Source organism: Gobius niger, assembly GCF_951799975.1.
Source record: "Gobius niger genome assembly, chromosome: 12".
In the NCBI taxonomy this organism is placed as follows: Eukaryota; Metazoa; Chordata; class Actinopteri; order Gobiiformes; family Gobiidae; genus Gobius; species Gobius niger.
This window is the reverse complement of record NC_136863.1, coordinates 30,867,074-30,892,669: the sequence shown is the minus strand read 5'-3', so window position 1 is coordinate 30,892,669 and position 25,596 is coordinate 30,867,074. Positions and strand designations below refer to the sequence as shown.

Here is a 25,596-nt window from a genome sequence, read left to right as displayed (position 1 = left end):
TTCTTCTTTATACTGTACTATATATACCTAAATGTTTGGTGAATCTGTTCAACATGATCGAAAGAAAAAGAAAATATTGAAAAAAAACAAATGCAGAAATGTTGAAAGCTCCTTAGAAAGAGCCTTTGAGCTGCCGCTAGCTTGCGAGCTACTAGTTGCAGATCCCTGTGTACATTTGTCCATAAGGCTGCGTGAAATATTTAATTGCAATTTTTCCAATAAGCATTCTGATGGAACTATACGTTTGTTATTGGTGACATCACAGCTCTACTTCCGGGAAGAAACTAGAAAAAACTCTTCAATACCATAATCAATATTTCTGAAACTCCACAGAGAGTTACCAACATACTTATTTATCAGGCCCATGTGCCAAAATGTTGTACCTACTGCTATAAAAGTAATATTTACCAACATCGGTACTTCCGGGTTAGCAGCGATAAATGCTAACGGCGCAGAAGCTACGCTAACCCCTGAAGTAATGACTTTAGTAAATGTGCAGGTGCGGCATTTTTGGCTAATGAGTCTGAGAAATAAGTAGGTTCAGTAACTCTCTGTTGAGTTTCGACAACATTGATGGTTGTTTTTAAGAGGTTTTTTTCCCGCATATTTGCCAGTCTGCTTGTACCCAGAAGCGGAAGTCGTGAAGTCACACTTAACGTATACTGCATGGGCTCTGAACATCGAATGGTGCATAGAAACATGATGCTAACTTCAGAGTGTAACAACTGTTTCCTGATTGTGTTTTGTTCCAAAAGAGTGTCGGCCGCGTTTTACTGAAATGAATAAGAATTTAAACAGTATGTGGCAGAAAATAACAGCTGTTGGATAATCCTTTAAAAAGTGTCAAAAACTTTACTCAAGATGTAAATATTGCACCGGAGGAGACTTCTGTTTTAGCCTTGAAGCTAAAGGCTAACGTTAATGCTAACAAAAGGTAAAATAGCAGTAAAATTTATACCTATCTGAACTAATATTTATGAAACACACTCAGCTTGACGTTTAAGATTTATTCCATTTTAATTTTAATGTGCGCTACAATGTGGACAGGAAGTAGGCTAGTCTTTACCCTACCCTCGCCAACAGGAAGTTAGCCCAAACATTCCATGCAAGATAAAGATTCAATTAGAATTCAGAACGTGCAGGTCTGAACCACAGCGCTGGTAGGTTTTATAGGTAGTAAAGCCCTGTTTGCACGGACCTCAGGAATACATTGAAAAACACAACGTTTGGATGAATTTGGTGTGAAGTTCAAGAGGCTGGATTAGCGGATGGCTTAAAAGAGAAAGGCATCTGGTGTTTCATGAGAAGAAAAATCCCTGATAATGCAGATGTCGTTCGTCGCTCATTAGCGGCTTTTTAATCATTATGGGAAAGTCCATCTTGTTACTAAATCTTAAATAACCACGAGTTGCATATTTTAGTTTCATCCGGGTTTTTTTTCCCCCCTCTTTGGGAAATAAAACAACAATATACTTTTAATAAAATACAGGAAATGAAACGAGGAGGGAACAGAGAGGGTTCAAAGTGCGTCCAAATGAAATCAATGTGACGCCATCCAGACTGGAGCAACAGAGGAGCTTAAAGCCTTTCCAAAGCAGATAACTACGGTCGCCCTGACTCACAAATGTCCAACTGCAATGTAAGGAAAGCATCATGAGAAGGAAAGGGGGGGGGGGGACACTTGAAGACATATCCGTGTTTATGTTAGCACTGGAACATTATCAGCTGCCCATCCCAGACTGCACCCACAGGCGGGAAGAGAGCCATTCCCACACTCGCCGTACGCGCAAGTCGTCGATCCATCGTCCCAACTTGGCTGTTTTAGCGTTGAGGACGTTTCGCCTCTCACAAAACATTCGCTTACAGACACCACAGAGGCACCCCTTCCCCCCCATATCCCCATCGTTCAGATCTGGACCCTCAGCCCACAGCCATGTGGCACTGGTCAAAACCGGACACACTATCGCAAACATGCTTCTCTCCAGATTAGAATCTCCTGTTCTCGTCCAGGCCCCAGTGCACTGTCTGCACGGATCATCCCCGCTCTGCCTTGCTCTATGCTGGACTGGGAGGGACGTATTCAGGCCTGGGAACTTTTTTGTTGTTGAAAAATGGTTGGGCGACCTCCTCTCAGATAGCTACTTTATATGGAGCTCTTTCAGTTTAAGCCTTTTGGCAACATATACAGTTGTGCTCAAAAGCTTACATACCCCAGCAGATTTTTTGGACTATTTTTCAAAGAATATGAAAGAAAACACATAAGGTTTTAAGTTAGTGGTCGTGTGAAGCCATTTATGGTGAAACAACTGAGTTCGCTATTCTTAAATCATAATGAACCTGATAAAAAGTTTACATGCCTTGGTGATCTAGGCCTGATAAAGTGCACACAAATGGACACAAAGGGGTTTGAATGACATGTGTTTGTTCATTGTGTGTGTATAAAAGGTAAGTAAGTTTCCTGACAGACCCTTGCGTTTGTCATCCAGTGCTGCACTGACGTTTCTGCTTTCTGAGTCATGAGGAAAGCAAAAGAATTGTCAAAGGATCTGCGAGAAGTTAGTCAAACTGTATATAACAGGAAAGGGATATAAAAAGATATCCAAAATACTTAGACTGCCGATCAGCAGTGTTCAAACTCTAATCAAGAAGTGAAAATTAGGGATTCTGTTGAAACCAAACCACGGCCAGGGAAATTGTTCTTGATATGAAGAAAACCCCACAAATAATTTCAGCTTAAATACAGGACTCTTTGAAAAAAGTGGTATTTGCGGTTTAAAGATGCCATTACTTCACAAATGCCACAAAGTATCAGCTTACAATATGCCAAACAGCACAGAGACAAGCCTCAACATTTCAGAAGCAATGTTATTGGAATGATGAAACCAAAATTGGACTTTTTGGCCACATCCATAAACGTTACATTTGGAGGGGTCTGTTATGAACGGTGCACCATTCCTACAGTGAAACACGGAGGTGGATCACTCAGGTTTTGAGGATGTGTGAGCTACAAAGGCACAGGAAACTCAGTGAAAATTGATGAATGCAGCATGTTATTAAAGAATACTGGAGGAAAAGTGTCACTCATCAGCGCGTGGACGTTCCAACATGACAACGATCCAAAGCACAAGGCCATGTCGACCTCTCATTGGCTACAGCAGAATCAAGTGGAGGTTCTGGAGTGGCCATTTCATTCTGCTGACCGCAATATCATTGAGCCACTCTGGGGATATCTCAAACGTGCAGTTCATGCAAGACAGCCCAGGAACATACAGAAAATTGAGGCTTTTTGCTAAAAAGAATGGGCCGCTTTACCATTAGATTATATACAGAACCTCATCCACTACTACCATTAAAAAATCCAAGCTGTCATTGATGTTAAAGGGGGCACTACACAGTATTATTCCATACCGCCTTTGATATGCCCGACCCCATCAGACCTTGGAAGCTAAGCAGGGAAGTGCCTGGTCGGTTCTTGGATGGGAGACAGTTTGGGAACACCAGGAAGTCTAGCGAATGTAGCGTGTGAGTGAGTGGTTGGTGGTGGTCGACGGGGCCAATGGCACAGACTGGTTGCCTCGCCACCGTCAGTCTACCCCAGGGCAAAAACATTTTATAAAACATGTTCTCCAATTATTTGCCAGAGCTGGTACTACATTTTGTATCGTAATTCTGTTGCTTCACGTTTGCATTCTATTTGGCCACTATTCCCCATTTATCGCCCCTTAACCAAGTGCATTTTCTTCAGTTTAGCTTTACCCAAATATTAAAGCTTCTTGATTAGCTTTTGCCTATAGGGCTGCATAGCGTCTCATTTGAAAGCCAAGACCTGCAAAAGTGAAATGTTGTTTTTGTTGCGTTCTCATCCTCCTTTTCGACTCTTTTTTTAGAGAGTCTTTTAGATTTAGGTAAAGCCGAACAGAAAATGCACTCTGTAAAGTTCATTTGTCTTTTTTTAGCTTGCTTGTCCAATTTTGATTGACTGTAACTGTTGCGTACGGTCTACTGTTTGCTAAAGGTCATGGGCATTTTGGTTTAATTTGCTTTTTTTGTGTGTTTTTTTTTATTTGACCACAATTGTTGTGTCTTGTTCCTGTTTCACACATTAACCCAGGCTCTAGGTCAGGAGTGCCTAAACCCATTGAAGACTTTGCATCAAGAAGGGCTACAGATTGGTGGTCAATGCAGTCATTCATCTGGGTGCATAAAGGTCGCATTCACAACCCCCTCTTGATCCAAATCCGAGCCCGTTCGGATAGTCTGGTTCGTTTGAGATGTTGTGAACGGACTCTGATCCGGGCCAAAGAAACGAACCCTGGTCCGGCTGAAAATGCGGGTCTCGGACCGGTTCAAACGAACTCTGAAGCGGATCATTTAGTTTGTGAACACTACTGAGCCAGAGAGCGCAACAAAACCAGGAGGCGAAAGCTGTACGATGTTGTGCGTCTGTTACAAGCAAAAGAAACGAGTTACGCAAAGACAGAACAGAGCTGACAATCACGACATTCACTGCAGAATGTAAATGAAAACACATGTGCAGACACGTTAGAGCTAGCAGTTAATACGAAATCTACACCAAAAGCCATGAATGTAAATATGAGGCAGAAACCACTGACATAAGCAGCGCCGGAGGCCAGAGAGCAAAGCCCTGATCAGATCATGTTTACTACCTCGCTCCACGTCTCTTTCTCTCGGACAGTCGTCATAGGCAGTTTTCGATGTCTCTGCCCGGAGCCTTTCCAGTTTTCATGTGAAGAATTGATATCTCCGGGGGCCGCCAGTCCTGCTTTAGTCCCGCTTTAGTCCCACTTTAGTCCCGCTTTAGTCCTACTTTAGCCCTCCTTTAGTCCTGCTTTAGTCCCACTTTAGCCCTCCTTTAGTCCCACTTTTGTCCCGATTTAGTCCCGCTCTAGCCCTCCTTTAGTCCCGGTTTTGCCTCGTCTGGCATCATCTCATCTCATGATGAGAAACGGCTCATTTATCTCCCATTTTGTCCGGAAAAATATCTGTACGTTCTGAGCGTAGTTACACTACATTTCATTTTAAGTGAAGCGTGTTTCTTGGTCACAGTTTTTCCTGTAGAAGGTTTTGATCCAGCGCCTTCACAGGCTGCAGAGGAGCTCTGCATTTAGAACGTTAGTTCGTTTGACAAAAAGAGTTGTGAACACAAACCGTGCCAGCTTGAGAGCTGAAACAATGTTGCAACTTTGGTCCCCAATCGAACCAAGTCCCAGGTGTGAATGCGAGCCCGCTCATGTCTCAAATAATATGAGTTACTCTTGTAGAAGTATTTAACTTCCAGTAAAAGTACCATCTCTGGCGATGTGTGCCAGTTCAAGAAGATGCCTTGCACTTTGCCCCCCTGCGAAAGTTGAAGGACGGGCGAAATGCAACAAAGCCTATAATTCACTGGACGGACTGCATTAAAATCGATTCTGTTCTCAGTCTCAGTCTCGGCGTTTACATGGGAGAAATCCTGCGGTAACTTTGCCCATAATAAACATCTAATGAGCACTTTAAGGAGTTGGTTTAAAAGGGAAATCGAATCATTGTGTACATCGTGAGCAGAGATGAGATGGATTATCTAATATGGCGTTTCATCATCTACCAACAGCCTTTTCATTTAGCCAGCCTTAAGTGCGCGATTACACGGTTTAGTTTTTCAATCTGATAGGAAACGTGCCGCTCGATCCGCCGCAGCCACAAAGGACACGCATTCCAAATACATTAATCCCAAAATAACAGCCGGAGTGCGGTCTTTTGTAAACAGATGAGAAGACGAGAGACTGTGAAGTTAGCATCAAGAGGCTGAAAACGCCGTGATTACCGTGTTTCAAATACATATTCGGCGAAAAAGGAAGAAAGGGAGGGGGAAAAAAACCAAAATCCCCCGGACGCCGCGCTTCTTTCTACATTAATCGTTTTGTTGTGGTTTGTAAAAGACTCCGTTTGGAAGCGAGGGATGTATGGTGACTAAATAAAAAGATTTGCGCGCTCTAAATGAGGCCTAACTGCGCGCAGATTGGAGCGGCGTGGTAGGAATCATCTCCCCATTCTGCGCCGAACCAGGATGGAAGCCTTCAGAGGGGCCCGCTAATGGAGATAGGTAAACAGCTTCAACGTGTGGGACGCAGGCAGGGATTGGGGGGAAAAAAACTCGGCGATTGCGCGTTGTAATTGGAATAATGGGATTGTGGACGGACAAAGATGCTAAATGAAGGAGAAACACAAGTGGTTTGGGGGGAGAAATGAGGATTTAAACAGGCTCTTGGCAGTAAGAAAACACTGAAGGACCTGGAAATGGGGCTTTGTTTTAATAATGGCTGATCGACTTGTGTGTTTATTTCATACTTGCTTCTGAGTGTCAAGTGATGTTGAACTGATGTGTCTGATTTAAAGAGCTGTCAAGGCTGTCAAGATATGGAATAAACACACTGGTCATGCTATAAGAACATATTACCATTGTTATCAGAAGACATAATTAACCTTTTTGGACTACTTTTGGGGTCACCTTAGGGCCTAAACTAATTAGTAAGTATTTGGTATTTGCGTTTCCATCACAGTGGTCTCTACAACGCTCCAGGATCAAGTGTTTTGTACGTTTTCTGGTGAGAGGGTCCGTCAGCAGTGAAAACCTTCCAAACAATTGATTCTGGAGCATCCAAGAGACCACTCTGATGGAAAGTAAAGGTGCCAGGCTAAACACTCATGCAGCCACTGAGTCACTACAAGGTCAATTATACACAAAATCAACCTTTTTTTCCCCCACATATAAAGTTGAATAATGCACTTTTAATGTCCAACGCAGAGTCTGGACTTTAAATTGCTAAAACTGTGTAATCCACTCAAACTATGGTTCAAAAGCAAAAATGTCAATCGGACAAGGCTTAGTAGCAAAGTTTGACCAAATAGTTTTAGTCATCATTATTTGGACGTTCAACACTGGAATCATCTGAGCGTATATATTCACTGCTGCAGGGGTTCCATGGGCCACACCTGTTTAAGGTGGATAAAGATTATCCAGTTTAGACATTCTTTGCCAAATTTATCTTAAGAAATGATTGATCCGATGATTTCCTAAATGTTTTGATCGAACTTTAAAACCTTGTTCAGTTGACATATTATATTGTTTTTTAAGGCGAGACACTGCAGGTGAATAGGGGGAAAAAATTTAGAGATGTCAATTTGAAACTTTTGCTGAACATTACAGATATAAATATGAGAAAAAATGTATTGCATTTTTTCTGTCATTTTATGTTTTCACATAAAAATAAGGCATTTTGAGCATTAAAATGGCCCAAATTGCCTATATTTTGGGCAACGAAATCAAAATAATGAATTGAGCCAGACTAAATTTTATGGTTTTATTTTATTGACATATTAGAAACTAAGATTTTTTCAGAGGGGATTTTGGATATTTTGTTTAGTTTTTCAATAAACTAATCATCAGTGAAAAAATCTGTAAAAACTCAAATTCCGCCTGTTTTTTTTGTTTCAAAGCTGAATAAATCAGGCTAGGAATTAGATATTAAAAAATCCCTCTGAAAAAACCTTCAAAATATTGTTAGGTCTCAGACTGTAAAGTTTGGAGTCTGTGGGAGCTTCTATAAGGGCTCAGGCTCTGCCCGAGTGCAGCTTCTCTCATTCAGAGAAAACCAGCCCTGAAGTTTTGTAGCGAGTGCGCATGCTCGGCCCGTTCTTCCACTTTTCCGCACCAGCGTCTCGTAGGAGGAAAAACACCATATTTGGGTGAAAGCGTCATCACGTGGCCCCTTAACAAGACACGTGGATGTAAAATCTGTCAATATTTATGAATGAAAACCCACGGGAAAGACAGCCTTTCTACGCGGCGCAGCAGCTACTTCCGGGTCGCCCCCACCTCGCAGACAAAACATCATAAAATAAGTTTTGTCATTTTTATATCTGACATGAAAACTAGGGAGGGAAAATAGATAACAATCTCCACTTGGACCGCTGCGTGAAAAATCAATACTTTCACCTGCCGTGTCTCGCCTTATTCTTTAACCTGGATGAAGAGAAGAATCAGCTTAGACTAGTTCCCTTCTTGTGGGGGATCATTTAAGTCAGACATTTCAAACTGCCGAGATGATTTAATCCGGCCCCTGACTTGTCTCTTGAAAGGAAACAACCAGTTTGCTCATTCCAGCCACTAGGGGGCAACTTAAATGAAAAAGGAAACATTCCACATGTGTCCAGCAGAGGGCACTGACATAATTAGAGATCAGAAAATGAACAACACATTATAGCCATGTGGTAAATGGTCAGTCTGCCCCAGGGCGGCTTACCACCACAGTGAGTGAATGAATAATGACCACAGTGTACTCTGAGACTCTTGTGACACCGGCTTGTAAAGCACAATACCAGTGCAAGCCGTTATTAATTATTACAGTCCTGTCTGGCTTTTATTTTAAATCACAGCTCATAATAGTATTTTCATGTTAACATTATATGCGGCCCGCGATCCGCCGAGGAAGTTGGATTTCGGCCCCCGACCCAAATGAGTTTGTCATCCCTGATTTAAGTTCATCAAGGGCACAGCTTTTATTTACATTTCGTAATAGAAAGAAACACACTGTACCTAAAAATTACTGGGCCTTTTGAAGGAAAATGTAACGTAAATGAACTTTTCTTGGAGCATCTACCCTACAATTAACCTGCCCTACATCCCCGAACACTACGCTTTTAACTGTTACTATCCCCCCCCCATACGTCATTTGCAATCTCCATTCTCAGAGTATCACCCATTTCTAGCCTTGACTCCTGATCTCCCCCCAGTCCCTCTCGTCTCGGTCACAGCCCGGCCACTGCTAGTGTGGTCCTGCCCCCCCCCCAAAAAAAAACACATGCAGTCAAGGTCAGACGGGGCCCCGAAATGACCCCCTTTGCCCCACCACCACCACCACCAACCCTACATCTCCCGCAGGGCCGCATCCATCCAGCCCGCCCCACACACACCGCCGCTCTACCCGGGGGGGGGGGGCGACCGACCCACTCGGGGCTCCGGCTTTCCCGCGCGTCTTGTTTCTTTACGTTACGATTCAAACATTGCCTCCGTACCTCGCGGCGAAACTCGAAGTCACTTTGCCGACGCTGTAATTTGTAAGTCGTCGGAACGGGACCCCCCCCCCCTTACACCCCCCCGGGATAGATTTGTTCATGGGGGCCGCGCGTCTGTTCTGGATTACTGCCCATGTAACACTGCCTTTCGCCTCTTCTTAACGTCACACTGGCGAGTTCTTAGCTTTACATATTTGGCTCCTCAAGGGGGGGAACGATAGCCTCCGCCGAGAGAGCGGGGCCTTCTCCTTCCAGCAGAAAATAAAACCGGCGCGTTTGAAGTCGCAAAATCCAACACTGATCACACTTTAACCCGAAATATTTCAGCTGACGGGAGGTGCAAAGCTGGCCGTCTTGATCTCGCGGCGCGATCCGGCGTCGGGAGTGACGGCGAGACCATAACAAGACTCTCAAATTGGCCGCGGTTTAATGAGCTCTGACAGCTTAAAACAAACATGGCTGACTGCTTAATTAGTGGATGAAAGCCGATACGCGATTTGCAACGAGTGTGAACGGGCTCGGGAGGCTCGCCAAAACCGCAGCGCGGGAATTAAAAAAGGGAAAGTCCACAGTTGTTGAGGAGGATGCTTTAGTGGTTAGCTGTCAGCACGTGCGCGGCTCGGGGAAAGCAGGAAGGGGCAATGATTGAAATAGTCACTTTTGCAAATTGGGTGAATGAATGTAGCGATGAAGAAGTTATAGGGGGAAAAAAGAAGTTTGTGAGGGCCGTGAAAGGAAGAAGATTGCCTATAGCGAGTTTAAAGGGATATTTCAGGATTTTTGACATAGGGCCTCATTTCATAGTTATCCAGAGTGTTGTTGGTACCTGGAGATATTTTTTTTGTAATTCATGCAGTTCTTTTGTTTGAAGAGTTTCGTGGCGCTAGGCTAATGCAAGGTTAGCGCATTTCTACAATATCAGCTAGCCTGCACTAAAAACACTCAGACTAACCATATAAATGTCTGCGTCGATAGAATAATTTTTGGAATATAACTGACCTGCATCACATGAATGATCGCATTTTGAGGGACTATTTTCTAGTAGATCACTCCGCCGCTGCGTAGCTTATACAATCACGAAGCAGATGCTGCTCAAATATAAGGTATCGACAGACATTTATATGGTTGGTCTGGTGTTATAAGTGATTTGCGTCAGGTGCTCTGTGGACTGCGTAAGACTGTTTTTAATGCAGGCTAGCTGATACCATAGAAATGCACTAGCCTTGCATTAGCCTAGCGCCACGAAACTCTTCAAACAAAAGAACAGCATGAATTACAAAAAAAATATCTCCAGGTACCAACGACACTCTGGATAACTAGGAAATGAGGCCCTATGTCAAAAATCCTGAAAAATCCCTTTAAGACACATTGACGATGGTATACTTAAAGGAACAGGCCACCGTTCTTCCATACTGAGCTTAGACGAGTTGATGCGTACCTGTCTGGTCTTTGTGCCCGTGGAAGAGCGTGGTCGCTTCCAACTTCCCCCCCGTTTGGAGCTATAGGAATACATTGAGAGAGGCCAAATGCTAACATCATCTCTGGTCGTTTTGCGTGACTGAGCACATGCACAAAGACCAGACAGGTACGCATCAACTCGTCTAAGCTCAGGTAAGAACATATCTCAGTATGGAAAAACGGTGGCCTGTTCCTTTAAGTTGTGTAATTCATTACCGTAAGAGGAGGCGGCAGGAGATATTGCACTGGCGCAGTCAAAGGCAGCACAAGGACACGACAAACATGCATCTTCAGGAGCTGGGATTCGACCCCCGACCTTCCGATCAAGAGACGACCCCTGCTCTACCAGCTGCGCCACCGTCGCACCTGAGCTCTGGAACGGTCTCCATCAATACGTGAGACGTGCACAGTGTATCTGGCAAATGGTGTTTCGACTAATCCTATAACTGTGTTTTTAATGTGTGTTTTAGTATTGCTGCCAGGCACATCGAGATGAAATGTGCCATAGAAATAAAATTGCTTTGCCTTCGTGACAGTCTTCCTGTTTTGAGAGCACTGGCTGTGAGCAGATGCATTGGCCGGAGCTCCGTCTCGACTCGGGGCAGAATTAGAGGCGTGTGGAGTGAGGGGGCTCTGCTTTGGCCTAATGCACGAAAACGTGATAATTACGTGATCAAAATAATGGGACTTCTTGACGAAAATACAGATATGGGTTGGTTGAAGACCTTTCTCCTTCTTGCACTTCTCGTCAAAATATTACAGAGAGAAAAAAAGTTGTGAACTCAACATTTCCTACAATGCATTCTGAAAGGGAGTGAGCAGCGACTGACCTTTAGCTGAGCTGTTAAATGGTAACAGCACCCCTAAGAGTGGGTTAGCTGGACGTCTGACAGTGATGTGTTAGTTTGAGTGGTCTTTTATACAATGCACTGTTTAGTAGTATTTCTTTATGTACATATTAAGTCAGGGGTGCCAAACTCATTTTGGGTCACGGGACGAAATTCAGCTCCCACGGCGGGTCGCGGGGCACATATAATAGAGACATTTTTTCCAATAAATGAATAATAATAAACTGGGATTTGGTCGAAGCCTCAACTTAACCCGGCTGAACGGAGGAACCCTACATTCTGGAATCATAGGACTGGACGGTCTGTGATCTTGGCCCGCCTGCTGAGGGAGCCTGTCCGTCCATGGGAGTGGATCTCTCCTTCTGTGGTTCTCCCCAAGGTTTCTCTTTCCTCCTGCCGGGTTTTTGAGTTTTTCCTTGCCGTGCTGGAAAGTCTAAGGACGGGGAACAACCACGCCGCTCGTCGCTACCTGCTGCCGATGCTTATTGGACATTATATTTGCCTGGATTCACCTGAACTTTTCATTGTCATATTTATTGCTCTGTTTTATTGCCTTAATGTTTGGTGCAGCCCTGTGAGGCGACTTCTGTTTTGATATTGAGCTATACAAAACCATTAAACTTAAACTTAACTGTAGCTTCATTAATAACAACGGCTTACACTTGTATTGCACTTTACAAGCCTGTGTCACAAGTTCCTCAAAGTGCTACATAGTCATTATTCATTCATGCCACACTCGGTGGTGTTAAGATATTATTGAAGCCACAGCCGCCCTGGGGCAGACTGTCCATTTACCCCGTGACTATATAATGTGTTGTTCATATCCTGAGCTCTTTTTATGTCAGTGCCCTCTGCTGGACACGTGTGGAACTCTTTCCTTTTTTTAAATGTAATGCCCCCTAGTGGCTAGAGTGAGCATTCTGGTTATTTAAAAAATCATAACTCCGCACAGGAATGGGCTAGAGACTTACTTTTTTATATACATACTCTGGAATTTATGTTTTTTTTATTTAGGCTGGATTAAATCATCTCGCGCGCCCTGCCATATATTTGACACCACTGTATTAAGCTGTTAGCTGCTAAACTCTGTGAAGTCTGGGCCTCGTGAAGCTCCGCACACAAACCATGCGCCCGCTTGTCTGCTTCCGACATTCTTCAGACATTTCCACTTTTTTGCCGCTCATTTGCAGATGTTTGCGTGTTTTTGCGTGGTGCAGGTGAGGAGGGGAGGTTTAAAGGTGCCGCAATTTCGAGTCTGACAGCAGCGTCCATTTACCGAGGCCACATTCATTGTTTTTTATCAATAAAACAAAAAACAACAACAAAAAATCGCATCCAAAACAGAGATCGATCAGTACGGGGGAAAATAATCAAGATTATTTCTTTCCCAAAATCGCCCCGGCCCCTAGTCGCGATCGTAAATGAGGAGGTTAGGGGGCTGGACACTCGGCCCAGGACTGCCACAACCAGACCACGGACCGACAGTGTCACGCGTTAGCATAGCCAAACCTCAAAACACTTTGGCAGCTACAGGCGTTCCTGCCAAAATCGTGGACAATTCTTTTTTTTTTGCCCATAATCTGCCCCACTCATTCCTCCGCTTGACGCTGCAGCTCAGAGCCCCCCAACCCCCCCCCCCCCCCAAATAACGGGTAATGCCAGACCTTTTAAGTCCTATTCCGAACATTTATGAGTTGTCAGAAGAACTCGCGCCTGTCTGCCTGTTGTTTGCTAAAGCATATTACCTCCCACAGATCCTATAGTACGCTCTTGACTGGCGAATTAGCCCGTCCTTTCACACCGGATTTGCCGCCTCTGTTTTTTTGTTTTGTTTTTATTTATTTTTTTAAGGGAAGCGGAATCTTTGCGTAGCCCCGGGTCACGGCAGCAGAATATATTGAGCGCATTATGGATATGAACGCCGGGACTAGACGCCGCGGCGCAAGGGTCAAAACTGCCGAGGCTCCGGGCGGCTTTCCGCAATATCGCTCTCCTCCATCCGCCCAAATTCCCCTTCTATAGTCGGCAAACAGTAAGCGCGAGCCTAATTGAATATCATGCGCTGAAGGGGAGGGATAATTTTCGCGCTACTTAAAGATTTCCCGTTGCTTTGTTTTTTGGGAGAAAACACCAGAGAGACGTATTAATAAACATTTATGATTCGTTGCGAGCGGCGAGAGGGAAGAGGGTGGCTAACCTCCGGGGCAAGAGTGGAAAGTTTGCTGCTGTGCACGGCGCGCCTCATTTGTGCCGCCGAGAAGAGCGAGCCGCGGAAAAAGGGAGGAAGGAAGGGAAGAAAAAAAAAAGAAAAAGTAGGCAGAAAGTTTGGTAAATTGTATCTGACATTGTTTTGGTGAGAGTGTACTTTGGGCGGCGTGCGGGTTTATGGACGTGACCTCTCGCTCTCTCGGCGTGCGGAGAAATGGCGGTAACTAAGTGAAAAAAAACGCCCACTGTCTGAACCGCTCGGAGTGGCAGCTTGTATGAAATGATATCCGCTATAAGATTGATCAACGCCTTGAAAATGAAAACTGAAACGAGTGGTAGATCTTGACGTGGCAGTGAGATAGTAAAAGTTAATACAATTAATCTGACTGCCAAACCTCGTTTTCTAAAGCCGCGTCGTCGAACTGTTGTGGCCTTCTGTATGACCTTTATTTAAAGAGGGGGTATTCTGCTTTTTTCAATCACATAGCACCAGTCTATATCACACTACAATGATGAGCAAACCTTCTGTTGGTCTGTAAATGCAGTAAATTAGAATAACTGCCTTGTATAAAATGTCTCTCTCAAAATGGCTGTAGTGAATGTCTTGAAATAGGCCTCTGTCTCTTTAAGAGCCTCTGAGCCTTTCAGACACGCCCCCTCCACACGCTGTCTGTGGCATCAGTGGGGAGGGGGTTCTGCTGAGGAGCAGTGGTTGGTTACTCGGCTGGTGACGAAAGCTCGGAGGCGTCTCCAGGAGGTGGGGGCGTTCCTAGGAGAACTCAGGCAAACCTATCCCTAAAATGGCCGCCATCAGAGTTTTTACAGATTACTCAAAAATACGTGAATGTGCCAAGGCAACACTTCAGGCATGTTTTTAATGAGGGAATGACATAATAACATGATGGAAAGCTTGAAAAAGTCGATTTTGCATAATACCCCCCCCCCCCCCCCCCCCTTTAAAGGGAGTATACAGAGTTTTTCCTCCCCCTACATGTTCCAGCCATGTCCTAATATGTAGAGTGACCTCATACCTGCACTTTTACTCAAAAAGTTGATAATTCGGGTCCAAAGTGCCGTCGTGCACGAGCTTAATATAGAGACTGCAGCTACATGTATGACCTGAGGTGGCAGTAGTGAGTATAAAATGGACAATTTGCATCTAGTCTCTTTAATCAGGATTAAAAATCTCTCTTTCAGGGGAGTCTTGGCCCCAGAGGGGAACCGAATAATGTCATTTATAAAGTTTTGAATTATATCTGGGGGGAAGAAACGTTCACATAACATCTTATCAGCGAACTTTAGCAGCATTAGCCTTTTTGTTTACATATGACTTGACGTCGTAAGTCGTAATATTCGAGTGGGGAAAATCCCCATGACCATTTAACTAGGCTGCAGGATAAGGGAACAGAAAACAATACGCTTCCTAACCCTGATAAGACGAATTAGAAAACAAGGATGACATGTTGTTTCAAGTAGTCATCTGTACTGGCTTATTTTGTATTGAAGATGTTTCGTAAGATGTTCCTCAGCTCAGATGTTTATTTGTTTGTTTGAAATGCTAGCTGCTGCATTTTGGGTGGCTGTGGCTTTGGACTGGAGGGGCCTGACCTGTTTCCAGCACAAGCAGGCGGGAATGCTCAACTTTTGTGCTACTGATAAGACATGGGTTTTAAAGGTGCATCACAACTTTCTATGGGAATTTTTTTTGGATATTTGTGTGTATTTGACCTTGTAGTGACCCAGCAGCCGTATGAGTGGTCAGCATGGCGCCTTTACTTTTGCTCGCAGTGGTCTCCACAACTCTCCAGGATCACTTGTTTCGTAGGTTTTCTTGTGAGCGGCTCCATCAGCAGTGAAAACCTTCCAAACACTTGAGCCTGGAGCGTCCTGGAGACCACCGTGATGGAAAGTAAAGGCGGCATGTTGACCACTCATACTACAGCCGCTGGGTCACTACAAGGTCAAATAAGCACAAACATCAACTTTTCTATCGCATAAAAAGCTACATAATGCACCTTTAAAGGAGCTAGATGCAAGTTTGTCCTTTTATACTCACTACTGCCACCTCAGGTCTCTGAGTGACAGTGATAGAGGCAGTTGTGGTGAACAGGTCTGGGCTCATTAGGACATTGCTGGAACATAGGAAAGGCCAGACCGCCTTTGCTCTGCCCAATCCCGTCAGACCTTGGAAGCTAAGCAGGGAAGGGCTTGGCAGGACTTGGATTGGAGACCGTTTGGGAACACCAGGAAGCCTAGCGAATGGTTGGTGGTGGTCGGAGGGGGCCGATGGCGCAGACTGGTTGCCTCGCTTCTGTCAGTCTACCCCGGGGCAGCTGTGGCTACAATAGTAGCTTACCACCACCGAGTGTGGAGTGAATGAATAGTGCAACGTAAAGCGTCTTTGAGTTTCCAGAAAAGCGCTATATAAAACCAATGCATTATTATTATTATTATTATTATTATGTAGGGAGAGGGAAATACTTATTTTTAACATTTTTAGACTCCGTATAGTCCCTTTAAAGACATTTTTAGATGTCAATAAAGATATTTCGTAGTAAAATAAGCATTTACTTTACCTTAATAGTACATCGTACCTGATGATTTATTCATAGCATTGGACATACTGCATGATCAATAATACTTAATAATATGCATTGTTTTAAATATTTACAATTATCGGTTTAAAGCTGTTTATTTTCAATGCATTTTTCCCACTCTTACTTTGATTTAGTAAATTTGTTACAAGTCACTCACACAATTTTCAAGCTCACACACAATTTTCAATGTAACGGACAAAAACGAAAGAATAAAAAGGACATAGTGTTTGGCGCGCTCACCTTGTCGCCCAATTCAACCTCCCATTACAATGAGGTCACACGGTCCTTATAAATATGCATCCACACAAAAACCCCAAACTGCCCCCCCCCACCCCCCCCGCTTTTCTTTTTTACAGTTACCTTGAAACTTTTCAACCGCGTGCCATCGTGCGACACCAGGATGAGCCGAAAACACCCCCTTTTGTGCGGAGGCTGCTCAGAGTGTGACGGCATTATCCCTTTAAAAACTAAACAAAATACCTTCTCGTCGTCTTCGTCCTCGTCCGCCGTGCTCATGTTCACCTGCGGGAAGAAAGAAAGAGGCGAAAGGGTGAGACCAAAGCGACGGGACGCGCGCGCACTGGAGCATTCTCAACACCTCCGTAATGAAATTTCCTTTGACTACATCGGCCCCTATTGGGAGGAGGCCCCGTTGCCGTGGAGACCGCATCACAGGGCTGACCCCACACAAAAGCGCCGGGGCGACGGAGGGCCTTCTTGTCGCACCGAGGCAATCTCATTTTGCCGCAAACATAAGCACGAGCAAAGGGAAGAGCAGAGAAAGGGAGAGGTTGCGAAGGGAAAAATAAAAGCATTTAATTTGGATGTTGTAGCGCGGATCACTTTGTATCTAAGTCATCCCTGACCTGAGCGCGGCGCCCGCTGTGTCAGCGCGGCGGCCGGCGGGTCGTGCGCAGGGGCGACCGGGTGACGCGCCGGAGATGAGGCTGGGGCACTGAGTTTTAGCGTGGCCCAGGGACGGCGGCACAATGAGAGAGGAGAGCGAGAGGAGGAAGGATGCACTGCAGAAAACACATAGCGGGAGGACAAGCGAGCTGGATTTAGAGTCTGGTGTGTGCGGTTTGGACAAAATTACTTTTTCTGAGTAGATGCAGGAGGCTTTTTCATTGATTTAAAGGGAAAACTTCAAACTATTTAATAACGATCATATATATATACAAATTATATAACAGTGTTGCACAATATGACAACAAATATCTTCATTATTGCGCTAAAGAACACAGTTTAGTAAAGATAATGAATGTTGCAATGATCGTTATGGTTCTTGGGAATGGTTTTGTGCGATATGACAAAAAATATCTTGAATATTGCTCTAGAGAACACAATTGAAAAAAGATAATGAATGTTTTAAGTATCGTTATGGTTGTTGAAAATGGTGTTGAACGAAATGACAAAAAATATCTTGAATATTGCTCTAGAGCAGGGGTTCTCAACCTAGGGGTCGGGACCCCCAAGGGGGTCGCGAGACAAATTTGGGGGGTCGCCAAAGCACATAGATAAAAATGTATATTTTAATATTATTATGATGGTGTTGCTATTAAACTAGGGTGCCATTATTTGTTCTAAATTTCATTCATTTTATAGATAGATAGATAGATAGATCTTTATTTATATAGCGCCTTTCACAGACATATAGTCACAAAGCGCTTTACATGAGACAATTGGACATTCACTCCATACTCAGTGGTGGTAAACGTTTGTAGCTTCAGTTTCCCCTGGGGGAGACTGTCAGAGGCGCTTTCGCGACTACACACGTCTGCGCCAACAGACCCTCTGACCACCACCATACATTCACTCACACACATCATTCATCCTGGCCTATTGTGCATGTTTTTAGTGGTAGGGGAAACCGGAGTGCCCGGAGGAAACCTACACAGACACGGGGAGAACATGCAAACTCCACACAGAAAGGCCCCGTGCAGGTGGGAATCGAACCCGGACCTTCTAGCTGTAAAGCGAGAGCACTAACCGCTGCGCTACCGTGCCGCCATTTCAGCCATTGTTTGTCTTTGTTTTTTTAGAATTATATAGGTTAACCCCTTAACTCCCATCTTAACCGGGCACATTTTCTCCAGTTTGGCTTTACCCCAATCCAAAAGCTTCTGGAAAAAAGGTGTGAAAATAGTAAGAAAACTTGGATGGAAATGTGACAAAAAAGCGAGAAAACATTGGCAAAAATGTGACGAAAAATTGCTGAAAAAATTTGACCAAAAAATGACAAAAATTGGACAAAAAAATGACAAAAATATGACAAAAATTTGAAAAAAAATTGACGAAAGAATAAAAAAAAAATGTGACAAAAAAATTACAAAAAATTGATACAAATTTGACAAAAAATTACAAAAATGTGACAAAAAATGGACGAAAAAAATGACAAAAAAGTTACAAAAATTAGTTGAATACCCAACAAAAAAATGATGGTAAAAAATCTGATGACGTGAGGTAAAATATCCTCTCAGTTTTTCCCCTGGTCTGACCCAGGCGGGGGTCACGATCCTAATGAACTGTTGTAATGGGGGTCGCGGCTCCAAAAGGTTGAGAACCACTGCTCTAGAGAACACAATTGAATAAAGATAATGAATGTTTTAAGTATCGTTATGGTTGTTGAAAATGATGTTGCGCGATATGACACAAAGTATCTTGAATATTGCTCTAGAGAACACAATTGAATTAAGATAATGAATGCGTCACCAATTATCATTATGGTTACTAGAGAATGGTGTCGTACCACATGACCAAAATATTGAATACTGTGCAAACGATAGGCTTCCATTGCCACATTACTGACTTATGTTATTTCCTTTTTTTTTTAATCGTGTCAAATTAAGACTTAAAAAAATACTAAATCTGGACCAAAATTAGGCCAAAAAAAGGATTATGACGTTACCTTGCTTTTGTATTTAGGGCGTGTTTAGGGCACGAAGTATGTAAATCTGAGTCAGACTCTTTGTGATGTTGCGATATACTGAGGCGCGCGAGATATGGAAATTGTGTCGTCTGATATTGAGGCAACAAAAACTAATATATTGTGCATATTGTGCAGCCCTAAGGGAGAAAAAGTGAAGAAACAAAAAAAGCTAAACAATGCTAACTATTGATGATGATGCTAAACTGTGTGGGGAAGGAATTAATAGAACTGACATCATCAGATAAAAACACATTATGAATACTGGATCAATTGGGATCGCCTGTCTCTAGTCTGAAGCTTGAAACAAAAAAAACAATTTTGCATAATATGTAGAATTAAAAACAGCCATTGAAGTCCATTAAACCGTACTGAGATAAAGAAAACATGTTTTGGAGTGCATTCACTTTGCCCAGGAACAGTGGCACGATGCAGAGGGAGGTTTGAGGGCAGTAACAGAGCTCCGGGCTGGAGAGGAGGCCCACCAGGCGCCGGGGACCAGGGGCAGGAGGAGTGTGAACGCCACTGACCTTCACAGACGTGTGGAGGGCAGACGCTGCATTCTCCACAACACAACACAAAGCCTGCTCTTAGCACTAGCAATGTGCATTGTGTACCGTCTCATGCACAAGAGATCGAAGTCTGCAATCATTCCTGAAGTAAAATATCCTTTGACAAACAAGCCCGTGTGTCAAGAACTTACGGCAATTACACCACATTTAAAAATGTCCTTTAAGCAAATCAATCCTGCACTCACAAGCATCAGTCGAAGCTCTTGGACTCGTGAACTGTTAGCATGGTTATTCACTTAGATCTAAATTGCCCACTACTGTAATTATTGTCATCTTTTGGAGACAATGACACATTTCTATGTAATAACAGCTGAAATCAACTCAAAAAGAATCATTCCTGAGTCTACATTTACGAATTACCTTCCAACGAACGGCGCTAATAAGGTCTTGATTTGGCCGCGCCGCATGTCCTCCCCTTCGCGCGGTAATTGGGGGACTCTTCCCGGTCCTGCCGACATGCGCTGGGCCCCGCCGGTGTGTTTCATATAGGCTTTGACTGGGGCTCTTTTCCCTGACGTTATAATGGGCCCCCGGAGACTGGGGGAAAGCAGCGTAATCGGCGCAGATACATGCACAGGGCCGACACAATCAATCGCGGCGCTCTGTAAGCGCTCTCATAATACGCCCATTCCATTATGTTTCCGCGGGTGCGCTACATGCTATTGTTGCATAACCGCCGCTAAAATAAGCTCTCGTCCTTTTGTCCGACGAGAACTGTGAGCGGATGTTTTGAAGGTTGGAAAATGGATATCCTCGGAAGTTTGTGTTTCGACATTGAGAGAAGTAGAAAGTGCTTTCCCCCATTGCACAAGAGAGAAAAGGAAACAAAAGATTGGCAGATTTACCGTTAACCAGTAAAAGTCCGGATACTACCACAGCCACCACTACTACTACTTCTATTATTACGACCCTATAGGCCAGAGATGCACCAATCCAGCCTTTTTGCTACTGATACCGATACTGGGGTTTGAGTATCTGCCGATATCCAACATTTACCGATACCTGACATTTACCGATACAAGAGATTTTATTAAAAGTAGCTTTCTCTGAGTGAGAAATGTAATTGACTTTTCTCCATTGTAAGATCAATAAAGTCATATTTTATTCTCATGTTACAGATCAATTATCAATTACATCTATTGATAAGCTCTTAGATAAACATTTAACAAGGATGACTTGTCTACATTAACCTCTTACTACCCACCTTCACGGAGAGCATTTTCTCCAGTTCGGTTATGTCCAAATCTGAAAGTTTCTTGACTGGAGCTTAGATAGGCCAGTACAGTGTTCCTTTGTTTATCGCGGGGGCTACGTTCTAAAAATAACCCGCAATAAACAAAGTCAGCTTTATTTTTTACATTATATATGTTTTAAGGCTGTAAAACCCCTCACCACACACTTTATACTATTTTCTCACTAGTTCACACGGGTTCTCCCTTATACCTGGTGTCACTGTGTGATTTTTTTGTGTAATAAGATTTTTAGATTCACATCAAAAAACTAAGAGACAATCATCATCACGACCAAAGTTTTATGGTAGCAGTTTCAGGCTTCAGAAGGCGAGTGTTTAGCTGAGACGAGCGGTGTTGTTTTTGCAGAGAAAGTAAACACAGACTCGGACTCGCTGCTGCCCGGCCCGTGACTCTGCGGTGTGTGGGGTGCGCTGATGTGTTGACGGTCCACAGAGATCCTCTCTGCAGCGAGAGGAGGGCTCATTCTGTGACTAGCCAATCAGGACACAGAACACAATGGCGTTCATACACTGTAAAAAAAAACATGCAAAATTGTACCAAAAATAAATCTGCGAAACAGCGAGGCCACGAAAGGTGAACCGCGTTACAGCGAGGGACCACTGCATTACGGCTCATTCGAAAGCAACAAAATTAATCTAAACTGTTCAACTTCTTGTCACTTTTTTAACTTTTTTCATCATCACTCTTTTGTCCCTTTTTTGTTGCTCTCGTGTCGCTTTTTCATCATGTTTTGTCCCTTTTTTGTTTTGTTTTTTTCACTTTTTCATAGCTTTTTTGTTGCATTTTTTTTTAGGTAAAGCCAAATTAGAGAAATGTGGTCTGTTCAGATGGGGGTTAGGAGGTTTAGTTTACATTAATATAAACAACTCACATAAAGTGATCTGATCATTACAAAAATGTTAGAACTAAAACACACAATTTTATTTTATCAGGCTACTTCAGGTATTTCTATTATAGTTTCTGACCCAGCCTGGATTAGTTTTCGCTAGCTTTAGCATGCTATTGCCAATAGAATTTTGCGCGGCGATCAACAATACATCAGCGATTGGATTCTCCTGGTTCTTAGCTTTACAATATTCACTTAGATTTAGGTGGTAAAGGTTTGGTTTTTAAGGCTAGATACTAGTTTTGGTGTTTTTATGAGCCAAAACTAGTATCGGTTCAGTATAAGATATTTGTAGCCCAAATATTGTATTTTTTTCAGTATCAGCTCCGATATCTGATACCCGTGTCGGATCGGTGCATCCCTACTATAGGCTACAACTACCACTTACTACTGGGGTCCAACTGTCAATCTGTGGATGGAACTGAGGGTTTTCTTGGTAATTGATTAATCTCCATTATTATTTATTATTTTTTATGATTAATCGATCGGTGACACCTCTTGAGGGCTCAAGAGGTTCTTAGTGCTTTAAAATGTCACTACAGCTCAAAAGCTGCTCATGCATGAACACACACACGAGTTTGTGTGAACATGGGATTCCTCATTTCAACGCTAAGAACCTCCAGAGTTCAGCCACTGAGCTTTAACAACCGGAGGCTGGGACTCAGAAAAACTAAATCATAATTATGTACAACATACACTCTACACTGGCTCTTTGTGAGTCTGAGAATACTAGGAAAAGATGAATCGATCGCTAAAGTATTTCAATAATCGATAACCCAAATCGAAAAGCTTCTTACCTGGAGAGCAACAGTGTAGTGCCTCATTTGAAAGGCCTACAAAACTGTGAGAGTTCAGCTTCCCATCACATCATAACACATTATTTGACCATCCGAGCACCACCAGATCGAGATCAAGATCAAATCAGGACAAAACCAGAAAAGAAAAAGCCTAAACCCAAACGCATGACTAAAGCACACAGTAAATGAAATGATATCTCTCTCTCTCTCTGTAGATCTGGCCGGGCACCATGTGATTGATATCTGCAGATTTGTTTCAGTCGACGCTGACTCACCAGGTCCTGGTTGGAGGCGGTCTTCCCCGTGCCCAGCTGAAAGTAGTTCCAGCTGATCAACACCAGGAGGAAGAGTGGCAGCATGAAGAGCTCCCAGTTCCACACGGTCACGAGGAAGATCTGAGGAAGAGGACAGGACAGTGAGCGGCGGCGTCGGGAAACGATGCACTCGAGTCGTCACAGAAGCCTCGTTTCCATACGGCAAAGCTCAAACACACACCATAGAAAACTGGGGATAAGCTAAAGGCAAGGGAAGGGAAATTTGCTGACACCAGCTGAGAATCACTTCTGTTTAGGGCTGGGCACCGTTAAACGATACCACTTTGGTGTTGTAAAAAAGTCAGAGTATCGAAAGCAGGTACCGAAAAAATTATAATAATTAATCCAAGTGTTGATGCTATTGCTCCAGGGACAGCATTAAGGGAAGTGTTTCAGCTCAAATACATTTTTCTTTCTTTACCCTCATTTTTTTTCTCCCATTTTTCCCATTTTATTTTCCAAAATTGTAGCCTAATGTTTGGACTCCCCCCCTCCCAATTTTTTAATCTCCTTTTCCCCATTTTTCCCCCTCATTTTTTGGTTATTTCCACCATTCTTTTCCCATTTCCCCATTTTCCCCCCAATTTATTCCTCATCTATTCCATATTTTTGCAACAATATCACCAACATTGTTGACACGTTTTGAAACACCGCGTGTCATCGATCGTTTTTTTATCGCGTGTGCATTTAAACAGCCTGGTTCTCGGATTGAAGACTTTAACAAGATGTTTCTCAGCCGTCCTTGGACCGATTTTGACCGTTTAAAAACACACTTTGTCAAATGCACTCCAGAGAGAGAGAGAGAGAGAAGTATCGGCTTTACAGCTGTTCGCTCTGAAACACCAGGCCCCTTCAGACTAAAAAAAGAAAAGAAAAACGCAATAATATATAAAATATCCAGATCGTTTTTTCCTTTTTTTACATCATTATTTATTTGACTTCTGTTCCTCACAGAGCTACCAAAATCACACATAAAGGTCTATTAGATTGTCTAGTTTCGTAACAATATTATATAAAAAAAGCGAACACAAGCTTAACGTTTTTGGCACTCAATGTGTTCATTAGCCTATCCTCCACACGTTATCGTTGTGCTTTCAGGTTTTAGATGACAAATAATTTATCAGTATTGGACAAAGTATTAAAGTATTGTTAAAGTACTGGTATCAGAACAAAATGTAACGGTACCCAGTCCTGCTCTTACACCATATAAAAGAGAAGAAAAAAAAACATGCTACGATCGTGCAGACCATTGCTGGTTTTGAAATGTTCAACACCAGCCTTGGAATTAAAATTGAAAATTTGGCAACACACTGAATTATAATCGCTTACAATTCTGTAAAGGAGTGATCCGAACGACAGCTAACATCTATTACAATCTATTACAATCGACCCCAGGATCCATCACGATGACTTGTGTGCCCGTGCTGCTGCCATAGCCCAGGTTTTCAGGTATCCTACCCGACATGAGGAAGCGTGGGGTTTGCAGTGCTAGAGGCGGCTCTGGCACAATATGCTGCTCGCTAAAGTGTTAATGGTCAGGTGGTTGGAGTGTCGAGGCCTGCAGCTCTAGTGGCAGGTCTGTAAACGGCAGACCCTTCCTGTCATGGAGCGGTACGAGCACAACAGCTCCAGGGGGGTTGTGTCTCACGCGTGCACCCACCCAGTACGACTGTAGGGGGGCGGGGGGTGGGTTTACCTACTGCCAAGGCCGGGGACGAGTCTCACACGCCCACAGCGAGCAAACCATGAACCGTGAGTAATGCTGACGCTGCCGTAACCTGACCGCCCTGGGTCACTCGCCCCAACGCAACCGTAACCACATGGGGCTCTTCTCAAGCACCTTTAAGTGATGCCTCCCAGGACACCTTTATTCCCCCTTTTTGTGATTGTGCATTGAATTCTAATGTAAAAAAAAAAAAAAAGGTCAAAACTAGGGATGCACCGATACCACTGTTTCTAAAACCGATACGAGTACAAGTACTTGGATTTAAGTACTCACCGATACCAAATACCGATACGAGTACAAGGCATTTTCTTCAACATTCTTACTTTTTTCACAGCAGATTGGTTTGTAATTAGTAAATTTACTCATTTACATTTCCTTAAATAAAGTGGCTACAATTTAAGAGCAGTTATATTAGAATTGTGCTGATGACATTTATTTATTTATTCTTATTTTCATTCAATATAATTTTTAATTTTTATGTCTCTGTCCATCATAGACAGAAAAGTCCATGTCCAAACGCTCCCAATGCCTGAGCTTTATTCATTTATGTGTTTTTATTTAACAATAGTATTGAGATGTTACTTAAATGGTCTCTTTTCGTCTTTACTTCAGCTCCGTGTGGATTTTCTCGTGTGTTTGTAGTAACTTAGCGAGAAGCTACAGCGTTTTCAATGTTCTGCTGCAGCTCATTTTTGCTCATTACAAACATGCTGTATCTCTTTGCGTTGGATTATCTGAGGACTTTTTAGTCGCTGGGTTAGTTTTTCAGATGAATAAACCCCTGGGCTTAAAACGGCGTCAGAATGGCCAAAACTGCTAGCCGCGAGTTAGCATCGTTAGCCTGTATGTTGTAAACATTGCAGACGCTGCAGCAGTAACAACATTTAGCTCTGGTTAAATCCAGCACAGACTCTGATTTAGAGAGCGCAGTCTGTA

The 25,596-nt window shown here is 43.3% G+C and overlaps 1 protein-coding gene and 1 long non-coding RNA gene across 2 annotated transcripts in view; one reads left to right on the top strand and one right to left on the bottom strand.

Moving 5' to 3' along the window:
• LOC306971228 overlaps positions 1 to 25,596 on the top strand; it is a 534,022-nt gene that overhangs the window by 405,870 nt on the left and 102,556 nt on the right. The gene's annotated exons all lie outside the window — the stretch shown is intronic.
• The window catches only part of mctp2a (multiple C2 domains, transmembrane 2a), a gene marked incomplete at its 5' end in the record, with an annotated part of 111,629 nt that overhangs the window by 12,777 nt on the left and 73,256 nt on the right, over positions 1 to 25,596 (bottom strand). The window contains 2 exons of the mRNA XM_079568396.1: positions 16,667 to 16,708; positions 22,896 to 23,015. Coding sequence (XP_079424522.1) covers positions 16,667 to 16,708; positions 22,896 to 23,015 — 162 coding nt within the window. The remainder of the gene's footprint in view (positions 1 to 16,666; positions 16,709 to 22,895; positions 23,016 to 25,596) is intronic.